Source organism: Syngnathus leptorhynchus, chromosome 11 (assembly GCF_054491065.1).
Source record: "Syngnathus leptorhynchus isolate UIUO chromosome 11, UIUO_Slep, whole genome shotgun sequence".
NCBI classification, from domain to species: domain Eukaryota; kingdom Metazoa; phylum Chordata; class Actinopteri; order Syngnathiformes; family Syngnathidae; genus Syngnathus; species Syngnathus leptorhynchus.
Genome location: NC_141205.1, coordinates 4,291,029 through 4,310,914, shown reverse-complemented (window position 1 = coordinate 4,310,914; position 19,886 = coordinate 4,291,029). Strand labels below are relative to the sequence as shown.

Here is a 19,886-nt window from a genome sequence, read left to right as displayed (position 1 = left end):
TGTTAGCCATAACAATGGTCATGAAATTCTAGGTGCCGAGTGCTCAGTGAAAAAAACTGGTGTGTACTCCATTTTATTTCATCAAGTGGGTTGCACAAACTACAATCTTCTGGATTCAGATGCATTTTCTGAAGTAGACTACACATCAAGATGTATCTGGATCTATAATATTTTATTTTGTGCAATCATTTGACAAAATAGAAGAGAGTAATTGGAACTTTTTTTTTTTTTTCCGCCACTGCTTACTGTAACTCACATATGACGTATCTTCTTATTAGTCATAGTGGCGATGGCACTTGCACACTGCATTCATTGTGAAGTGGCAAAGGCATAACTTGTGCCTTCCAGACAGAACATGCGGAAGCCTGACACTGCGCGTTTGTACAACTGATGCGATTACCCCATTAAAATAATGAAATGCATGGCGAGGTCAGTGGAACGGAGGCAATTGCTTTCAACACAATGGGATGAGGACAGTGAGGCTGATGTGAAAAGCGTCCACCTCTTGATGCTGCACCTTTGATTAGGCTCCATTTGTCTTTTCAAGCATGTATTGTTTGATTTTCATTGTAAACATCAAAGCACATTAGTCCATTAGTTGTCAAAAATATTTATATCTTGAAATGTGAACCAAATTCACACCAACTGATGTCGTTTTCTGACTCAGCACACACAAAAATATTGTTGGCCAGTGTAATTAGTCCGCTTTCATGGAATACTGCCGACATTTAAGACATTTACGAATGAAAAGATGAGATTGTGAGCATTAGGACGATTTTAAATGAAATTGAAAAAAGCTATCCAAATAATTTATCGATTAACAAATATAATCATTCATAATTTGACAATAGATTCACTGCTAATCGATTAATCATTCCACCTTGAATCGTCTGTATCAAACCTGTACTCAGACGCGAATGCTTAATGGATGGACCTACTTAAATATACACGTCTGTGTGTGTGTGTGTGTGTGTGTGTGTGTGTGTGTGTGTGTGTGTGTGTGTGTGTGTGTGTGTGTGTGTGTGTGTGTGGGTGTTGAATTTGGGAGTTTAACCTTGACATTCTTTGCCAATAACACTGTGAAATTTCCATCTCACTGAGCAATGAAACGCTGACATTATCAATGACATCACCACGTTACACAATATTTATTCTCCCGTGTCATCCTAATTCTCACAGTTGACACATTTTACTCTTCCCTCCTAACAGGCCTCAAAATGGCTCCATGATCCTTTACAACCGCAAGAAGGTCAAGTACAGGAAAGATGGCTACTGCTGGAAGAAAAGGAAAGATGGGAAGACCACCCGGGAGGATCACATGAAGCTCAAAGTCCAGGGTGTGGAGGTGAGAGGCTGCCGTGAAGAAGAAACAAGTCTGTGATCTCTTTTTGTGCTGAGTTGTGCATCGCTGCCAATCCAATCCATAATGTTAGTCACTCCTTCACTCCTTGTAGACACATGCGTGGAACGCAAGGGCACACACAAACACAAACACACACACACACACACATGCTGGAGCTACAGGGCTAAGAGCGATATACCTGTGTACGTGCGCCTAAGTGTGTTTGTGTGAGAGCTGTCACTCCTCCGCGCTCTCCCTGCTCCTGTTCCTGCTCCTGTCCCTGTCTCCCTTCCCCTGGCTCTCTCTTTTCTGAAGGATAAGAGTGTGTTTGGCCGGCAGCCAGGAATGATGTCAATGCCTTCTTCAGCAGAACAGAGAGGGGGTATCGATCCAGTCTCAAGGCAGCGTCTGTGTGTGTGTGCGTGTGTGTTTGAGTCACATCGGCCAGCTACGAAATTGATTATTCAGCAGGAATGGACCAAGAGGTGAGAGCGGTGAGCATGCATGTGTCAGGAAGAGAAAGACGGAGGGAGACTGGAAAGCAAAGACGCGACGGCGAGGCGGCGCTCGTGGAAGGCTCACTAGTTGTGCATAAATGAAAAGCAGACATAGGCAAAGGGAATAATTGAGATCAACTCTTCCCATCTGCACCTCTATTATTTACAACCCCACACTCGCACTGACAATAATCTGACATGCATTTTTTTTCTGCTGCCGTGCACAAACACACACAGACACACACACACACACACACACACACACACACACACACACACACACACACATCCAAAGGCAAGTGTTTCTCTCCCCGGTAGTTGCTCAGTAATTGTTTGTGTCACCTCTTCCCGGGACCCCCTCAAGCAAGAAAGCATTGTGTCGCACAGGGGGCAGGAATGGCGAAGCGGGCGGTGGGAGAGGAGGAGGACAGTGAGAGGCAGGAAAAACACAAGCCCATCATATCAGATGGAAATATATGGAAATGCACTCTGCCTTTGGCCAAACACACTTTGGATAGCTTGCGGGCTTTTTCTCTGAAGAGGCAAAATGGCAAGAAAATGGGAGTACGAACGTGACAGCAAACCGAAGCGACTTTTCCTCTCGCTATTATATATCCTGCATGTCGAGTATTTGCCGCCGCTGTCTGTACAATTGTGTCTTAACGATGCGATGACCTTGATAGGAGACCGTTTCGACCTTCCGCAGGGAAATCCCGCAGGAGCCAGAGCAGGTTCAGCCTATTGATCGATATTCATACCCCCGGTGCCAATTATTGATATTTTACAAGTCGGCAACATCTAACCAAGGACCTTTTTTTTTTCTTGCAAAATACGTACATCGGCATGTTTAGCTCCTAAATGAATACGACCTGAGTGGCTATAACCTGAGTTCTCCTTTGCTGTTCTCTCCTTTGCTGTCCTCACCTCATCCTCTCCTTGTGTCCCGCTCCCCCCCCCCCAACCAAAATCCCCCTCTCCTCTCTCTAGTGTCTGTATGGCTGCTACGTCCACTCCTCCATCATCCCCACCTTCCACCGTAGATGCTATTGGCTGCTGCAGGTAAGCCACCCGCCCCCTTTCCCAGCTTCTCAACATTCAATCAAGACGACTGTATAACAGGGAAGGATAAATGACATAAAGCCATCCTGACAAGTTGAAGCTGTTTACGGCCACGTCGCTTCCGTCTCGACATGGATTTCTTCTTCAAGCATGTTATGTTAATTCACAACTCTACACAGAAGCTAAACTACCAGAAACTGGATAGTATATTGTTAATTTTACGCACCACATGTTTAATCTCTTAAATTGTCCATTACATTTTCAAAACAGCACACTAACCTCCAACATAAAGCATTGATAAACATCCTCCTCTTCAAAATTTAATGAGGCAGACTGTACTAAAAAGTCGGCTGATAATAAAAGTGGACGCCATTGCTGGGTTTATCGTTCCACTCAGGATCTATCTGGTGAACACGCTTTGCTGAGGAAACTTTTTTTTTTTACCCCCGCCAGAACTTTTCACGCCATTCCTCACTTGCACAACCTATCAAGGTCTTAAGGCACTTTTCTCTCCATGTGGTCCTCCCCAGGAAAACACCCTGGAGCGCCGTACAACATACACACACACACACACACACACACACACACACACACATTTCACACATATAGATTTTTTAAGCTCACCCCCGCCCCCTCCAGCTGATGAGGGAAAAAAACACACACACGCACACATCCCGCCCCTTGATTGGCCATGCAAGAGCGGGTAACCAGAACTTCATCATCTCCAGACCTACATGTTGAATCTTAAACATTCCCTTCATTTCCAAGAAAATATTGGATGCCCAGCGATGTTCATTTAAAATATGGAAATCTAATCCATATTCATGGATTCCTTGCCAATAGGTCTTGCATAATTTGTCACATGAATTTTACAAGGACGTTCTCGCCACATGGTGTAAATTGAATTTGCCCCCTATCAAATATATTTTATTTTTCAGCGCACTTGACTCCCTTGTGACTCTCAGAGTTGAAAATTTGGCAGGGGGAACTTCTGCTTCCTCCCTCAGTAATGTGCCATTTTCTGCTCTTTGCACATATATCACATCACATCAGTGAATATGATCATAAATGAGCCTGTCTGTTCTGTTGCATTGCACAGTGTGGTGCTGCAGCAGCCCACTGTGCCATTTTCTTGTTCCACCTCAGCACGCCCTCCCCCTCACCTGAGTCTGTCTACTGAATCTTTTATCAAGAGGAGCCTCTCTCTCTCTCTCTCTCTCTCTCTCTCTCTCTCTCTCTCTCTCTCTCTCTCTCTCTCTCTCTCTCTCTCTCTCTCTCTCTCTCGCTCTCTCTCTCTCTCTCTCTCTCTCTCTCCCTCTGCTGTCCAGCCACATACACACTTGTTGAATCATTCATGGGATATCAATTCCATAGGTCTGCCGGTGGGCTACAGTATGGCGAGCGCCGTGCTGACCTGTTCATTCGTTAATTCACTCTCTAAATCGCACGCACACCGACACACGTGCGGACGTTTCTGCTGGCCCTGCAATGCGAGGGAGAGCGGTGACTGGGCTTGAGCTGTTAAATGTTTTATAGGCAGGTGAGAGAATCTTGTCTGACACGCTATATCCGACCTCCCCCCCTGACCTCCGCATACTCCTCTGCTTTCCGTGTCCTTTCCTTCTCCTTCTGCAAATACACTGCATCAATGTACTACTCTCTTGTTGATAGAGACAGATGAGCAAACATAAAGGCCGTGTTTCAACAACCAAACGTGTCTCGCTGTCTTATAGAACCCAGACATCGTGCTGGTGCACTATCTGAACGTTCCGGCGGTGGACGATAGCGGGAAACCATGCGGCCCCGTTCTCTGCTCTATCAACACGGACAGGAAGGAATGGGCCAAGTGGAGCAAGGAGGAGCTCATCGGACAACTCAAACCTATGTGTGAGTTTGCGCTTTCAACCCCTTCGCCGCAGAATCATATTGTGTCAGCAACCAAAGTGGTTATTATGATTAGAAAAAAAAACAAAACAAAAAACAATCGTACCCAAACTTCAAATGTACGACTTCAAAAACACTGCTGGCTCGGCTTTCCCAAATCCACTTGAGATAAGAGGCAACTGCAGAACTTGTGATGTAGAGACGACTATAAAGAAATTCAGCTGTTCTTTTTATGTTTTTGTTTTTAGGGGATAATTCTAAAAGTCAGTGCCATGCTGCCACCTACAGGCAATTACGCATTGCACCAAAGAACCAATAAAAAGGGGTGGTTGGATAGAGGGGCCCAGGCTGGAGGTGCCCAAAATATCTAGCATGTATTATTCATAAGTCAGCACCAGAGAGGGAGAAGATAACTTCAGTACAAACACACACACACACATACACACATGCGGAAAATTACCTAATCTCTCATCTTTTGATCTGGTTTTGAAGGACGAATAAGGACGGCTGCCCAGAACAAAGTGGCTTGTTGACTTAAGTAGTACTCGTCTCTCTTGACAGTGAATCACATCTATCTCTCCATTTGCTTCATGAACAAATTCAGGATTACAATATTTTTTGGGGTATCTTGTTTGAATGTAAATGTTTTACAAATCTCCTCATGCATTTTGCATGAGCGTCACGGAGAGATTTGGATCACTGACCGTGAGCTGTACGACAGATGAGTACCGTCACTTTACGTTACAGTCACTGGAGGGCGCCGACGTGCTCTTGAAATAATACGATCGAGTGAAATTAAACGCTCTTTCTTCAGATTTGATGTTCATTTTTTTTTTTTATGTAAATCTTGTATTGGTTGTCTGCCAGGTGCTGGAAGCAGCCTACATCAGAAATGCTCCAGTGTCAAGCAGCGCATCATCTCATCCAAGCAGGAGTCAGGGGCAGCAGCAGGGGGTGGCGCTACAGCGGGTGGCGGCGCCACAGCGGGCCAGAGATCTGAGGAAGCAGATGGCACAGAGGTCCAGAACAGCGATGTTTCAGAGGGTCAGACAGAGCCCAGTCCAGGGGGGCGCAGGAGCAGGGCAGGCGGGGGCGACAGGAGGAACGGCCGAATGCCAAAGCCCTCCCTTCTCCCGCAGAGCAGCATGGAAGTGTCCTCCTCCACCTCCACCAACCAGGTGGAAGTCCCTGACACTACCCAAAGTTCCCCGCTCTCAATCACCAGTGACATGGCGGACAGCCCTGCGCTCGCCATCAGCGCCGGCCTGTCGCAGAGCACTGCCGTGTTCATGTCCGAAGTCACCACGCTAACCGGTGATTCGGTTTATTCGGCCGGCCACACCCACCTTCTGCCGTCCACCCACGAGAGCGCCGCCACTGGCATCCTGTTGGCCGTCGCCCCCGAAAACCAGAGGTTTGCGTCCTTTCCCGGCGGCGTGGGCTTAGGAGAGGGAGGAGAGTTGGTTCTTTCCAGTTCGCTCGACACGGGCGGAGGAGTCAGCCTTCCGGAGGCTGCCATGACCTTTGACCCTGACTGCTTCCTTAATAACCCCAAGCAGGGTCAGACCTACGGAGGAGGCGGAGGCAAGACCGAGGGGTGTAACGGGAATGACGGGGGGATCCACTGTTCATCTAACGGCTTCGTGTACAACCCTTCCCTCGTCAACAACATCAAGAAGGAAGCCACGCCGATGGAGCAGCCACTGGCCCCGCAGAGTAGTTATGTCGGAGAGGGGGCGGGCCTCAGCCCCAGCACCACTCTGGAGCAGATGGACTTCAGCGCTGTCATGTCGTCACCGTGCGTCCCGGGTCTGACCCAGTCCGCGCACCACCCTTCGCCAAATCTCTTCCTCCAGACCTCCGCGCACACCAACCCGCCCTCCCAGCAGCAGACCAACGGCACTGAAGCAGCACAGGAATCCGACGACGCCAGAGCTTACATCAGCCTGCCGGCGGATCCCCCGATCACCAACGGAGACCACCATGCACACCTCCACCAAACCAGTCAAGACCAAGCCCTGTGCGGGAGGAACGGGAAAGGAACATCAGTGGCCTCTTTCCCCCTCACGGGCCAGGACGCTAATGTCGAGCAGCCCGGCGGCGGGGTTCACCAGGAGGTCGGTGGCAAAGTTCTCGAGAATGGCGTGGAGTTGCTGCTCAAGCCTGGCGCTGCTCACGAGGCTTACGCAAGTGTGGACGCTGAACACTACCTTCAACCTACAGATGGAAATGGAGTTGGGGACGAAGCGGGAGGGGGCTGTGGACCTGCGGGAGGAGGAGAAAATGAAATTCTATGTAACGGAGTAAGCTTGTCCGGGGCCGGCGGCTCGGTGGTGGCCAGTCCTCAGTCAATGGGCGCTGCCGGTGCGAGCATGGAGAGGGCACTCTACAATTCCTCTCTCCCTCCACAAGGTGGAGGCGTAACTGCCACGGCGGCTGCAGCGGGAGCAGCCATCAGCCTGGAGGGCTTTGAGGCTTCGTTTGGAAGCCAGTTCTCTGATCTGATCAATGATTTCATCTCGGTCGAAGGGTCTGCGGGCGGGGTAGGGGCCGCCGTCAACGGGGTGCTGATGCCTCAGGAGGGCGCGGTGGGAGAGGAGCAGGGCACAGGGGAAGGCCACCTACAGGGCTCGGAAGTGGAGCAGGGAGCTCTGGGAATGCTCCAAGAGACCGGGAGGCTGTTTGCTGTGACAGACTACTCCCCAGAGTGGTCTTATCCAGAGGTTAGTAACAACATTAGTATCATTATTTATTCATCATTGTTGCCTGGAGTAAAATCAAACTGACACATGATGGAAGACGCCTTGTACCGCTGTTAAAAAATGGAATCATGCTCGCGACTGATTGCCGAGTTAATGAAATTTCAATAGTACATGGATTCCTCCGGGTGGCTTCATTAATTCATCCATCTATCGCACTGAATTGTACAGTTGTTGAACAACTTTGGCACGTCACTCATAGGACAATATGCTTTGCGCTTTACTATTTATGGGGAAACCTAACAAAGGTGCAATCCAGGCAGATTTTTTGTTTGTTTGTAGATGTGAATTAAAGCCTTTTATTCTTGTTTTCTTTTCTTTTTTCATTCCCATTCTATTGTTGTTTTGCACATTTACAGTCACCAATGCCTTTAGAAGTCGAAAGAGAATCTGTTGAAATGTCTTCCTATATTATCTTCACTTCCACCTATGATTATTATTGTATTCTATTTTGGGACTTGCTGTTTACTCCTCTACAGCTCACCATATTGTGTCAAATTCCACTAAGCGGTGTTTGTGCCGCAGGGTGGCGTGAAAGTCCTTATCACGGGGCCGTGGTTGGAGTCAAGCAGTGAGTACAGCTGTCTGTTTGACCACATCAGCGTCCCTGCGGCCCTCATCCAGCCTGGCGTGCTACGCTGCTACTGTCCGGGTATGTCATCTGTCTACATGGTGATGATGTACTTTGTCATTTGGCATGTATACATTACAGCCACATTATTATTGACATCTACTGCACGTAAATGAATGTCCTCTTTTTGGGATGCAACACAAAATGGTCATCCCTAGACTGTAAGCACAGGACACTTGATTAGGTATAGATGTCCCCTGTTAGAGATGTTCTGACTCTAACTTATTTTGCAAGAACCACACGGGAGACAGTATGCCCTTTAAGCACTTGCAAGTGGAGAGCCCATTCGTTACTGTAGGTACAGCAATGTTCGAACAAACTCTGCCGTTAGTCTCTTACAAGAGCATATTTATTGAGAACAAGTAGGGTGGGGGTGACATTGGACATGTTTGGTGGTCACCTCAGCAACTGGTTAATCAGTGCAGAGGGTCCCAGCTCATTGTTTTACGAGGTCGTGGAAATAAAACCTAGTGGAGCATTTTAGATGACTAACTAAGCAAGGATGTTTCCACACCATTTGGAAAGTTTCAACAACTGAATGGTTGAACTTTTCCAAGTCAAGGAAAGTTAAAAGGTTTAAACAAAGTTAATCATTCTAGTCTACATCCCAACATAATCATACGATCAAGATAGTTTATAAACCCTAACACCCCCGTATCAATTATTCAGCCTTATCGATAATAATGTTTATTTAGAGAGCGACAATATAAAAATGGATGCCGAATGTTGACTCCACTCTTTTTTTAATCCTTCGTCTTGTTTTTTTTTCCAGCCCATGACACAGGACTCGTCATGCTGCAGGTAGCAATGGGTGGCGAGGTCATCTCTTCTTCTGTGGTTTTTGAATACAAGGCGCGCGACCTTCCTGCCCTCCCATCCTCTCAACACGACTGGCTGTCTTTGGACGGTGAGAAGTTTCAGCCTGTGTATTGCCAAAGCGTTATACTTGCAAAGTGGCCATAAAGTGCTTGCAATTCTTCAAAATGCTTAAGATTTAATGAGTTTCAAAGATTGGGACGTGCAATGTGTGTAAAATTAGGACGATGTGAATGAAAGAGAATAGATGAAATTATGAAACATGCATAAATTAGAGGAAAATACAGTATGTGTTCTTTTCTTTTCGCTCTCAGTTAACATGTCTGCTGTGGTTGTGATCTTAACTCGGGCTGTGCTTTGTGAAGTTTTCACTTATATGTTCTCGCCCCGCTTGCGTTGGTTTTCTCTGGTAAATTCTAAAACTGCACCAATCCTCCAAGGAACCATCTTTTGTAAATTGCACTCGACATTTGCAGCACACCTGTGCGCCCAGTGAGAATAAGCGGTCGAGAAAATGCATGGCTGGATTTTGTATGGCCCTCTGAGGAGTTAAAAAAAAAAGGTCAATGTGATGTGTGACTGTTAGGTTCTAAGTGCCTGTGTGTGTATTTGGACTTCTCTCTTCACTTTCACTCTGGTGTCGTTCGACGCATCTCATGCAAATCAGAAAGCGTATATATTCATTTCGCATTTCACTATTTGGAATGACGTCAGATTTGATTTAAAAGTACTGCAGCGGTGTCAGGCAGGTGGTCTGGGCTTGAATGCAAAGTCTGGTAACACGCGTGTCTCCTCGGCGACGCGTGCCCTGATTTTACCGCGCGCGCTCGTGTGTGTGTGTGTGTGTGTGTGTGTGTGTGTGTGTGTGTGTGTGTGTGTGCATGCGCCCCCATTCTGCGCCTTGCGCACTGCGGCAATGCGGCTGCGCGGTCACAGCGTACATGCACGACTGAAGGGCAAACACAATGTGACTCATTGAAAAGGTTGTATTCAGAAATATGACTTGGATGAGGGATGCTTAGCAATGTTCAGCGTGGAGGTGGAGGTGTGGAGGTAAAACATCAAATGGTTGAAAAATACATCTACGCGTCATCTCATGTCTGCTCCAATTTTTTGGGGGGAGTGCAGTGTTCACATGCGGCGATGACGACCTAAACCTCCTGCTGCTCCAAAGTCTGGCGGGCTGATTTGAAGAGAAGAGCGCCGCTGCTCTCTTCACGCACAAAGTGCGATTTCTCTCTCTCTCGCTCTCTCGCTCATTCTCTCTGGCCCCCCTCCCCTCGCTCACTGTTGTTGGGAGTATCGACGTGAGTGTCGCACACTTCAAACTAACGCGGTTGAGCAGAAACTGGAACAAAGAGACAGTCGCTGTTTGGGTTCGTAGATGATATGATTTCATTTCATTTTCAAATTCATCTTTGGAAATTGCTTTTTTTGCTTCCACGTGGTGCATGATTCAAGTGTTTGTTTATTCGGGTGACGCTGCATGCTTGCATTCAAATCCTTTTTTGTTAGACTGACTATGATCAAAACTGATTTCATCCAATGGTAGTCTTTGTGTTTGCTTGCTTAATGTTTGAGCTATAAAAAAAAATAAAAAGGTGAATGAATCTCAGAGGTTGCTTTTATTGGAAGCAGAGCTGGAGAACAATAACACAACAAGTGCATGGAGGCTATTTACCTCCTGGAGCCGCTTACACAATTGCAATCAATATTAACGTGCTGTTTATGACTTATGTGTATGCCATGCACAATCCAGTTGACCTTCCGTAACAGCGATGTGTGTGTTGACATTTCTTTATTGGTATTGTTGTTATGATCTATGATGTTTTTATAGATGCAAATTGCCTGCTTGAAAATGGATGCAACAGAGTCCAGGGACTATAACAATCTCATTAAAAGTATGACGAGAAGCAGTTGGTTGTTGGTCGAATGATTTTGTTTATGATGAGTTTTTCCTGGCGAGGAATAGTGTTTAAAAAAAAAAAACAACGGCAAACTTCTCACCGAAGAATAACTTTTTAACGTGCATTGATGGTGAAAAAAAGGAGGCAGTTTAGAGCGGCTTGAGAAATATATCAAAGCATTTGCCAGCTGACAGTATCGATAAAGAAAAACAGGTATTCAGTGTTGTTATGAAATGTACAAAATATGTGTCAAATTTGGAAAAAGTCCATTTTGTTCCCCTTTTTCTTTCTCTGTGGTTTCAGCTTATACATCAGGAATATGGTATTTGTCGTATGATTGGCTTTTTTTTATTCATAATCTCTACCTCTGATTGGTGAACTGGAATGTTTGGAGCCTGATGTTTGTGTCACTCACATGGCTCCTCCCCCTTTTTTTCCTCAGTCTGTGTGCTACAGACAGCGGAGAGGAGAGGGAAATAAAGAGCCTGAGTGACATGATGTGCACTGCAGCAAACTGCAGCTGCACGGGAATGAAGGGTCACACTTGCAGCCATGTCAAAATTATTCATAGGATGTACTTTCACTTTTCATTGCTGATTTAGACCCTTGGATGGGTCCTTGGGTTGTGTCGCTTTATATCTAGCCCCCTCATAAACAACCTTCCTTCGGACTGTATATTTTCTAAGTCTTGTTTTTGAAAAGCTCATCTATTATTTTCTGCAGATACCCAGTTCAGGATGTCCATCTTGGAGCGTCTGGAGCAGATGGAACAGAGGATGGCGGATATAACCAATCAAAACCCTGGCTCTGAAACTATGGCAACCAAGAGTGGAGGTGTAGAGGGAGGGGGAGCCGCCGAACAGCAGTCTCAAGTAAGGCAGAAAGATGCAATTTGTTTCAATGAAATATTTCTTCAACGACAAAAGGAAAAAGAAATCTCGGGCGGGTATTTCAAATTAGAATGTTGTTCAGTAGAGTGCAGACATTTGCTGATATTAGGGTCATTTGTATTTCCTTGTTTTGGGTACAAAGGATTCTCTAGTCCTATTTGTCCTGTAAAAGGGCATTCGAAACTCTAGCTGCCGATAAATGGGCTCGAAGCTGTTGTGGGCATTGGCTTCATTTAATCTGCATGGCTGTTATACCGGCCCCTGTTGGCCAAGGTACATGACACGCAATGAAATTAATCATGGCTGTTTAATTGTTTACATTGTATTTAATTATGTCATGACTGTATGTTTTATTAAAGAGGTGACAATGTTATGAAGTGCTATTGTTCCCATTAGAAATTAGGAGGCTAGAACGGCTTGCATTCATTTCAATGGAGGAAGCTGATTTGAGATACAAGCATGTTCACAGAGTGAATTAAACTTGTATGTCAGGCTCCACTTCATTTTTTTTTCCCTTGTTCGCACCAAATATTAACAGGTTCTTTCTTGGGGCAAAACCTTGTAGACTTTTTTTTACGTGTAACACTGAAAAGACCCTAAAACAACACTTCAATCACTGTAACAATTTCTTCCCCAGACGTCCCCTGACCACAGCTCCTTTGAGGGTCGTGTTGTAGTCGTGTGCGAGAAAATGATGTCCCAGCCCTGTTGGGCTTCCTCCAATCAGCTCGTCCACAGCAAGAACTCGAGAGGAATGACCTTATTGCATCTGGCTGCAGCTCAAGGCTATGCCGGGCTCATTCAGACTCTCATCCGCTGGCGGTGAGTAACAAATAATGATAGCAGAACATAGAGAGGGACGCAGCGTCTCACGTGACCATTTTGCTCTGCAGCACCAAGCACGCTGACAGTATTGACCTCGAGCTGGAGGTGGATCCTCTTAATGTCGACCACTTCTCCTGCACACCACTGGTGAGTGATCGATATTTCCTTATGCGGTCTTTTTCTCCATGTCCGTGTGTGATGACATCTCATTGGTCTTTCCAGATGTGGGCATGTGCTCTGGGTCATACTGATGCAGCACTGGTGCTTTATCAGTGGGACCCAAGAGCTTTGGCAATTCCCGATTCTCTGGGACGCTTGCCACTCAATATCGCCAGATCTCGGGGCCACACGCGATTGGCTGAGCTCTTGGAGCAGCTACAACAAAGTCCTCAAGCTCAAAGTCAGCCTGCTGACACGTGGATGGACAGGTGGAGAGGAGGCTCCGAGATCAGCAGAATAAACAACAGTCACTCCTCAAATGGAAACTCAGGTGGGAAAGACTGGACCAAAATCGGCACCCGACCTCCTGGGTCAAATCCTGTTGAAAAGGATAAGAACATATGTCTGGCTGAACTGATCATGAGATTTGACTAATATTCAGTTCTTATTCCAATCTCCCCAGAACTGAGGCGAGCCCGCACTGAGAGCCAGCCCAGCAACCAGACCTGGAACCAAACAGGACACAGAGCTTCACAGACAACCCAGGGAGAACAAGGGGGTCCGCCCCCAGCGAAAAGACTCAAGCCCACCCAGCAACAGCTCGCTAACTCAACCTCCAGCAACCTCAACTCCCTCCCCAACCACCACAGCCCGAACACTCACACTTCCCCTCTTCCAAGTCCTCAACAAAGCCAACATCCCAACCTCAGCAATCGGAGCGCACCTCCCGCCAGCTTCAGTCCTGACTGTCTTCAGCTCCCCAGCCCCTCCTTCTCCCACCTGCAGGCCAGGATAGGGGCGTCTGGAGGCGGGGCCAGGTGGAGTCTGAGACAGACTCTGGGGCAGCGTAGTCTAGCCAGGAGGATTCTCGGCAAGGAGCGACTGGCTGTTCACCTGCGCCAGAGAGTCCTGTCAGATAGGGGAGAGGGGACGGAGCTGCTGACCTATCAGGATAACGCAGAGGACTTGCAGGTAGGACTGAGACTTGCACCACATTTACATAAAGACATCAGTACCTTGATTTACAACCACACGAGTGATTTTTTTTTTTAAAGTGACAAGCCTGTGTGTGTTTGTTACAGATGGACATTTCAATGCTCACTGATCACATCATGGAGACATCCACTGCTCGACTCAAACAGGAGGATATGGAGACCGAAACAGACTCCGGAAGGGTGGGCCTCGGCGGCGATGTCAGACTACTGTCCGGTTATCTCGCTGAGGTGGAAAGGTAAATGAAACCAACCTAATCTGATGCTTGGCGCTTGACAAACTGATACATTTTGCTCCTCAGGTTCCTCAATGCCAAGCCCCAGACTCCTGGCCTGAAAGCAAACTCTCACTCAGGGCCTGAGGGTGAGTAGCGTCCTCAAGCTAAGCAAGCTCCATCAACCCGCCTCTGATCGGAACTCCTTCTTCTCCGCAGCTATGAAAGCCGAACGCTTGAAAACGGACTCCTCCTTTCTTGCCATGACAGAAGCGGAGCAGAGAGAGCTGTGTGACACCATCAGGAATGCTCTGCACTCTCTTCGAAAACACAAGGTAGCCGTTTTCTCCCGTGACCCGAACCTCCGCTCCGATTTCACGCGGTGTAAATGCTTCGATGATCTACTCTTCCTGTCATGTATCTATCTTGAGTGATACATGTTTGCTTGCTTGCATGAGCGGCTTTTTATACAAATTCTTACCATCACCCCCTTCAGGGTCCTATTCAGGAACAACGCAAAGAGATTGCAGCAGTGATTCAACGCTGTTATAAGAGATACAAGCAGGTATGGGACAATCATACATAAAAGGTTTTGGAGACTAAAGCTGCATTATTGTAGTCAAAATCTTTTCAAACTGATTTTTTTTTTTAGATAACTAAAGTCCTTTTCTTAGAGAGTAAAGGCATCTCATCCAGAATAAAACATTACGTGTATGTTATATTTTTTTTAAATATTACTTTCTTTTCCTGTTAAATTGGACTTCTGTATCATAATTTATCTTCGAAAAATGGTTCTAACAATAAGTGGCGCCGTACCAGCACAGGGAATAGGATCCAAGTCACTTTGCATACGCCCAGCTCTTTCTGCAGTCTACATTTTATTTTTATTTGATTATTCTTATCAATTTATTGTACTGAGCAGCCTGGACGGAGATGCATGCACCAGAAAAGCCACTGCTTGGCAGATTTGCAAAGACAGGTGTGCAGTGGTCTGCGAGCATTAAAAAGCAATTTTATTTTTATCATTTTTTTTTAATGATTATTGTCAACTGAGCCGCCAGGACACAGACTGCTTCAACAATTTGCATGTTCATATTTTTTTTTCTCATTGGACATTTGTCATGGTACCTTTCTATTGTTATCACAAAGAAAGAAATGCCCATCAAGCATTTGAATGATCAAGAGTCCTGTAATATCTATTGCATTAGTTCAGCCATTCGAAAAAAAAGAACAACTTTTCCTTGAGTAACTGAACTGGATGTCAAGGATATTGAAGACATGCTCAAATGGCTTTCCATATACTCTACCTATTGCACCTTCAAGGAGCCAGTATCTTTCTGAAGCATTTATTTAAAAGTCTGTTCAGTAGTGGAAAATGTTTACTATCATATGACGAGTTTACAACCCAACTGCTTCCAGTATGCACTTTATAAGAGGATGACCCTGGCAGCCATCCTGATCCAGAGTCGTTTCCGGAGTTTCCACGAGCAGAGAAAGTTCCAGCAGAGTCGCAGAGCAGCAGTCCTCATACAGCAATACTATCGCTCCTACAGACACTCCCTCAGGTACTGAAAACACAAACCCGTACTCACAATCAGTGTGTCCCATTAAAAAAAAATGCTCACACTTTTTGCCTTTTGCCCGCAGCAACCTTCTGACAAAGAAACAGAACCAGGCTGCCCGCAAGATCCTGAGGTTCCTGCTCCGATGCCGCCACAGGTGAGTTGTAATGTCCCACTTGCACATGCGCCCAAGAACACACACCATGCACATTGCCCACACACACGTTCAGAGCCCACTGCCACACGGGCATTGGTGCTAACAGCTGCTGTTGTTTTACTGTTCCTGCGAAGCCCTTTGATGGACCATAGGCCCCTGAAGCGGGTGAGTCCACCCCCACCTCCCCCCTTCTCTGGCTCTCTCTCCTCCTCTCGCTCTCTCTTTCTCTCTCTTGGTGGCAGATGCCTGTTTGCATGTGGGGGGAGGAGAGGGTCCTCTCCCTCCCTCCCTCGCTCTTCTGTCTGTCTCGTCAACGATTGCGGAATGATGCTGCTACTTCTGCATGACTGACAGATAGATAGAGGAGCACTCTTGCACATGATCTTCCTGGGGGCATGACATCAGTCGGGGGACTCAATTGTCTTGTTTGTCTCCTTTTTGTGCCTTGAGGGGGTTGGGTAGAATTTCCAGGGTGGAGATTTGCCCAAGAAATAGCTTGTGGGTATTTACTGGAGAGGAATTACAGGGATGGGCAACTGGTGGCCTGCGGGCCTCATGCCACTACATTATGAGTGGCTCCTTGATTCATTTTGGATTTAAAAAAAAAACCCAAAAAAACAGTACAATCGTTCCTTGATAAACATTCAGGAGATGTTTTTCAAAAACGACAGGGGGAAATGGGGTGTCCTACAAAAACTGGGAGAAATAGTACAAAAAAAATCTTGAAAAGAAAAAATTTTCAAATATATGAATCTGCAGAGGCTGGTTAGTTTTGGGTTGTAAAATCACCAATCACCACTAGATGGCAGACCTTTTTTAGTTACACTTAAACTCGGTCTTACACTACAACGCGAGTTGGCAGAACACACTTAGTACCTCAGTCTAAAAGTTTGAGTGAGTTGATGTTTGTGATATAGAAAAAGAAATTGAGATCTTGCACTTAATGTCGTTTCCTTGTTCAGCGGTTTTGTGCTGTCCTTCAATGGTATTATTTTCTGCAACCAGCTCTTTGCACGATGGGGGAGAAAATACAGTATGTGGCTTTGTCGTTTGCTCAAAACATGTTGTTTGGTTCAGAGATTTCTCGTTGAATCTTTTTTTCACTAGATGCATTGAAAAATGTATTAAGCACATGTTTTGCACGTATGCACGTATTTTATCTCTATTCAAAAGAGCATTTCTGCCATGCGTCTAGTTAGAAAGTGCTACATGGCCGCCGAATAGCACTGATGAAAAATTCTGCCCCCGCTCCAGCATTGAAGTTGCCCATCCCTGCTGTAAATGGAAACAGACAACAAGACATGCACACACACATACACGTAAATGAAAAAAAAAACACCCTAATGTGTTTTCAATATGTGTTTTTACACCAGGGTCAGAGAGCAGAAAAAGGCCAGGGGTCCTGAGATCCCTCCGCCAGGCCCCACCCACAGCCCACTAAGCCTGTGAGCAACCCCCCCCTCCACTCCCCTTCTCTTTCCTCTCCAATCTATATTCCTCCCTGCCTCCCTCTCCTCCCCCATCCATTCTTTCCTCCCTCCCCCTTTTTCGCTCGCCGTCTATCCTGTCCTCTCGAGAGGAAGACGCTTCCCATAGAGACGGAGGATAGGCTAGGTGTCCATCATGGCAGCTCAGACAGACAGACAGACTACCAGGGCGAGCCCAGGGATCTGGCTCCGTCCGCAGCACTGATCCTCCTCCGCAGTTCCACTGGGAGGCCATCGCATTAACCTCATGGCATTCTTTGCACTCTTCATGGGTATGTTTCCAAGCGGGAGGAAGCGGATGGCTGCCCGGGTCGGCGGGGCGCGGCGCCGCCCGGTTGTGGTGAAAAGCTTCAGCTCGCTCACTCGCCAAAGGCAACTTGGACTTGCCGAACTCATGCAAAACCCGTTGCGTTTTGTACCCAAACACTGATCCATGAAAGGATAAGAAAACATAAACCAAAAAAAAACTCACGTCTATGTCGCATATGCATGCAAGTTACTTCTTGGTTCTTTTTTTGCTTATTCCTCCTCTCCATCATGCCCAAGAGCTCTCGAGACAAACCATCCTGTTACTCATCATAATGTCACCAACCAGTCTGACTCTTACATTACTTACAAACCTACCAATCAGTCACCTGATCAAAAAAGGGGAGGAACCACTTGAATGTAAGAGGAGCATTGTTTCCGTGAGGGTGGGAGTCTGAATTAACGATGTCTTAATTTGTTACATGGACTTTGTATGGAGTTCGTTCTCAGAGGCGACACTTTGCTCGCCCGCGTGGTGTCCGTGTTCGTTCAATTCAATGCATGTGTTTGAGCTGTGAGCTCCTGCATGCTTGCCAAACTGCTTTCGTGTTGTTTCTTTTGTATTTCTATGTGGAGTTGTGTCTCACTGTTCTCATCGACTTATCCTTGCCCTGCGTAATGTGAACTGTGTTAAGGACAAATGACAATATTTGGGGTGCTTTTTTTAGAAAAAAAAAAAAAAAACAGCAACAACAACAACAACAACAAAGTTTGTTTGTTTGTTTGTTTTTTCCGTTTATTTTTGGGGTCTAATTATTTATTTGAGAAGTGGTTAAGCTTGAGACTGGTTTCCCCCCTACCCCTGCCCCCCCCCCTCCCCCGCCCTTGTGTGCTAAAATATGACATGTTGCGGTGATTAAATGTCTCTGTTAGTTCTTTGCGTGAACCTCTAAATCCTAGCTGTGGTTTTGAGGAAAGAGTAACATACAGTAACATTGCCTTGACTTCTTCCTGACTCTAAGAGGTCTCTATGCTTGCTCTGTACAGGACACGGACGGGTCCAGTACCTTCCCCGATACGGGGCATTGATCCCCATATTAGCCCATACGGGCAATCAAATCCTTATTTTGGACTATTGCATATTCCTGTATATAAACTGACGAGGTAAGGGGATACGAGGACCCTGAAACTTTTTCATAAGAGGACTGTATTTAAGATTATAAATTATTTTACTCCCATAATGAGAACTTAACATAAAGACCTGGCTACACAGGATGGCTGTATTGCTTGTACATAATGTAGATATTACAAACTGAGTAATGTGCATGATATTTAAGACGCAGAAACAACAAAAAGAACATGTTAGTGGCGGCTATGGACTGTGAGAGGATTTTAACGGCTTCACTTTAAGAGTATCCAGTATAAGTGTTACTGAAAAGAACATTTTGTTCAAGCATGCAAATGAAAAATCTAACGTTAGAATTAAATAAGTGGGAAAAACAAAGTTAGCTGAAACAATGATCTTTCAGACAAAACATTTACACGTTGTGCTTTTGTTCCTTGGCTCGCAAGAATCAAACACTTTTTGCCAGTAGTGCCAATTATTATGAATGCTATTTTGCCTAATACATTTTGTTGGGAGAAAAGAAAAAAAATACCAACATCCCAAAAGATATCAGTAAGATGCACAGAGGCAACACACACAGACTATAAACAGTAGACAAGATAGTAAATAGCTCAACAGTAGTTTGACTAGAGGATGACAATGAAGATGCAATTGTTAAAATAACGGTGATGACGACGCTGACAAAGGATCGTTTTTAATGTGAATGCATTGACCCAAAAAAGACAAGAAGAGGGTGCTACGTTCTTTACAATGTGGTTGTGCTTCAGCAACATACTACTTTTCCTTTAACCATTCTCACCATTCAGTCAAACAGAATGTCTCCGTCCCACTCCTTTACATATCATTTCAAACCTTCTCTCCATTGTCACTGCCATGATGTAACCACGTGCTTAAGCGCTCTGGAAAGCTCTGTTTAGGAAGTGCCTGATCAATAACAGAAAAATTGCAAGTTCATATCAGGAAAAATAGCTATTGTGTGTTCTCCGAATGGCTGCCAGTTTATCTTTTTTCTTTCTCCTAAATGGTGTGTTCAAAAAAAAAAAAAATGACAGTGTTGGACTTGATTGGAATTATGCGCGCTAATTTGTCAGAAGCTAGACTGAATGCTCATGATCATTTTTTTTTTGCCCGCTTGTGTGTGTGCGCAATGTTCAGTATTAGAACGGTAAAATCTCTCAATCCTCTGTCACCAGTCAATCGAATGCCTTGGAGTCAGAGCCTGTGTTTTCCTGCACGGGTTCGCATGGAAATGTTCTCGTAGCATTAAGCAGAAAATAAGAACACAGCCCTTTTTCAGACAACATGTCTTGTACACTCTTTGCCATTCTCTGT

At 45.8% G+C, this 19,886-nt stretch overlaps 1 protein-coding gene across 1 annotated transcript in view; it reads left to right on the top strand.

The window, feature by feature from the left end:
- LOC147048931 (calmodulin-binding transcription activator 1-like) overlaps positions 1–17,163 on the top strand; it is a 49,249-nt gene extending 32,086 nt beyond the window's left edge. The window contains exons 5-22 of the mRNA XM_085923503.1: positions 1,210–1,345; positions 2,827–2,898; positions 4,632–4,785; positions 5,650–7,505; positions 8,067–8,193; positions 8,945–9,079; positions 11,619–11,767; positions 12,423–12,607; positions 12,679–12,757; positions 12,833–13,100; positions 13,233–13,741; positions 13,852–14,000; positions 14,064–14,125; positions 14,196–14,311; positions 14,473–14,541; positions 15,396–15,541; positions 15,624–15,695; positions 17,069–17,163. Of these exons, the coding sequence (XP_085779629.1) occupies positions 1,210–1,345; positions 2,827–2,898; positions 4,632–4,785; positions 5,650–7,505; positions 8,067–8,193; positions 8,945–9,079; positions 11,619–11,767; positions 12,423–12,607; positions 12,679–12,757; positions 12,833–13,100; positions 13,233–13,741; positions 13,852–14,000; positions 14,064–14,125; positions 14,196–14,311; positions 14,473–14,541; positions 15,396–15,541; positions 15,624–15,695; positions 17,069–17,144 (4,360 nt within the window). The 3' untranslated portion in view covers positions 17,145–17,163. The remainder of the gene's footprint in view (positions 1–1,209; positions 1,346–2,826; positions 2,899–4,631; positions 4,786–5,649; positions 7,506–8,066; positions 8,194–8,944; positions 9,080–11,618; positions 11,768–12,422; positions 12,608–12,678; positions 12,758–12,832; positions 13,101–13,232; positions 13,742–13,851; positions 14,001–14,063; positions 14,126–14,195; positions 14,312–14,472; positions 14,542–15,395; positions 15,542–15,623; positions 15,696–17,068) is intronic.
- Positions 17,164–19,886: the final 2,723 nt, after the last annotated feature.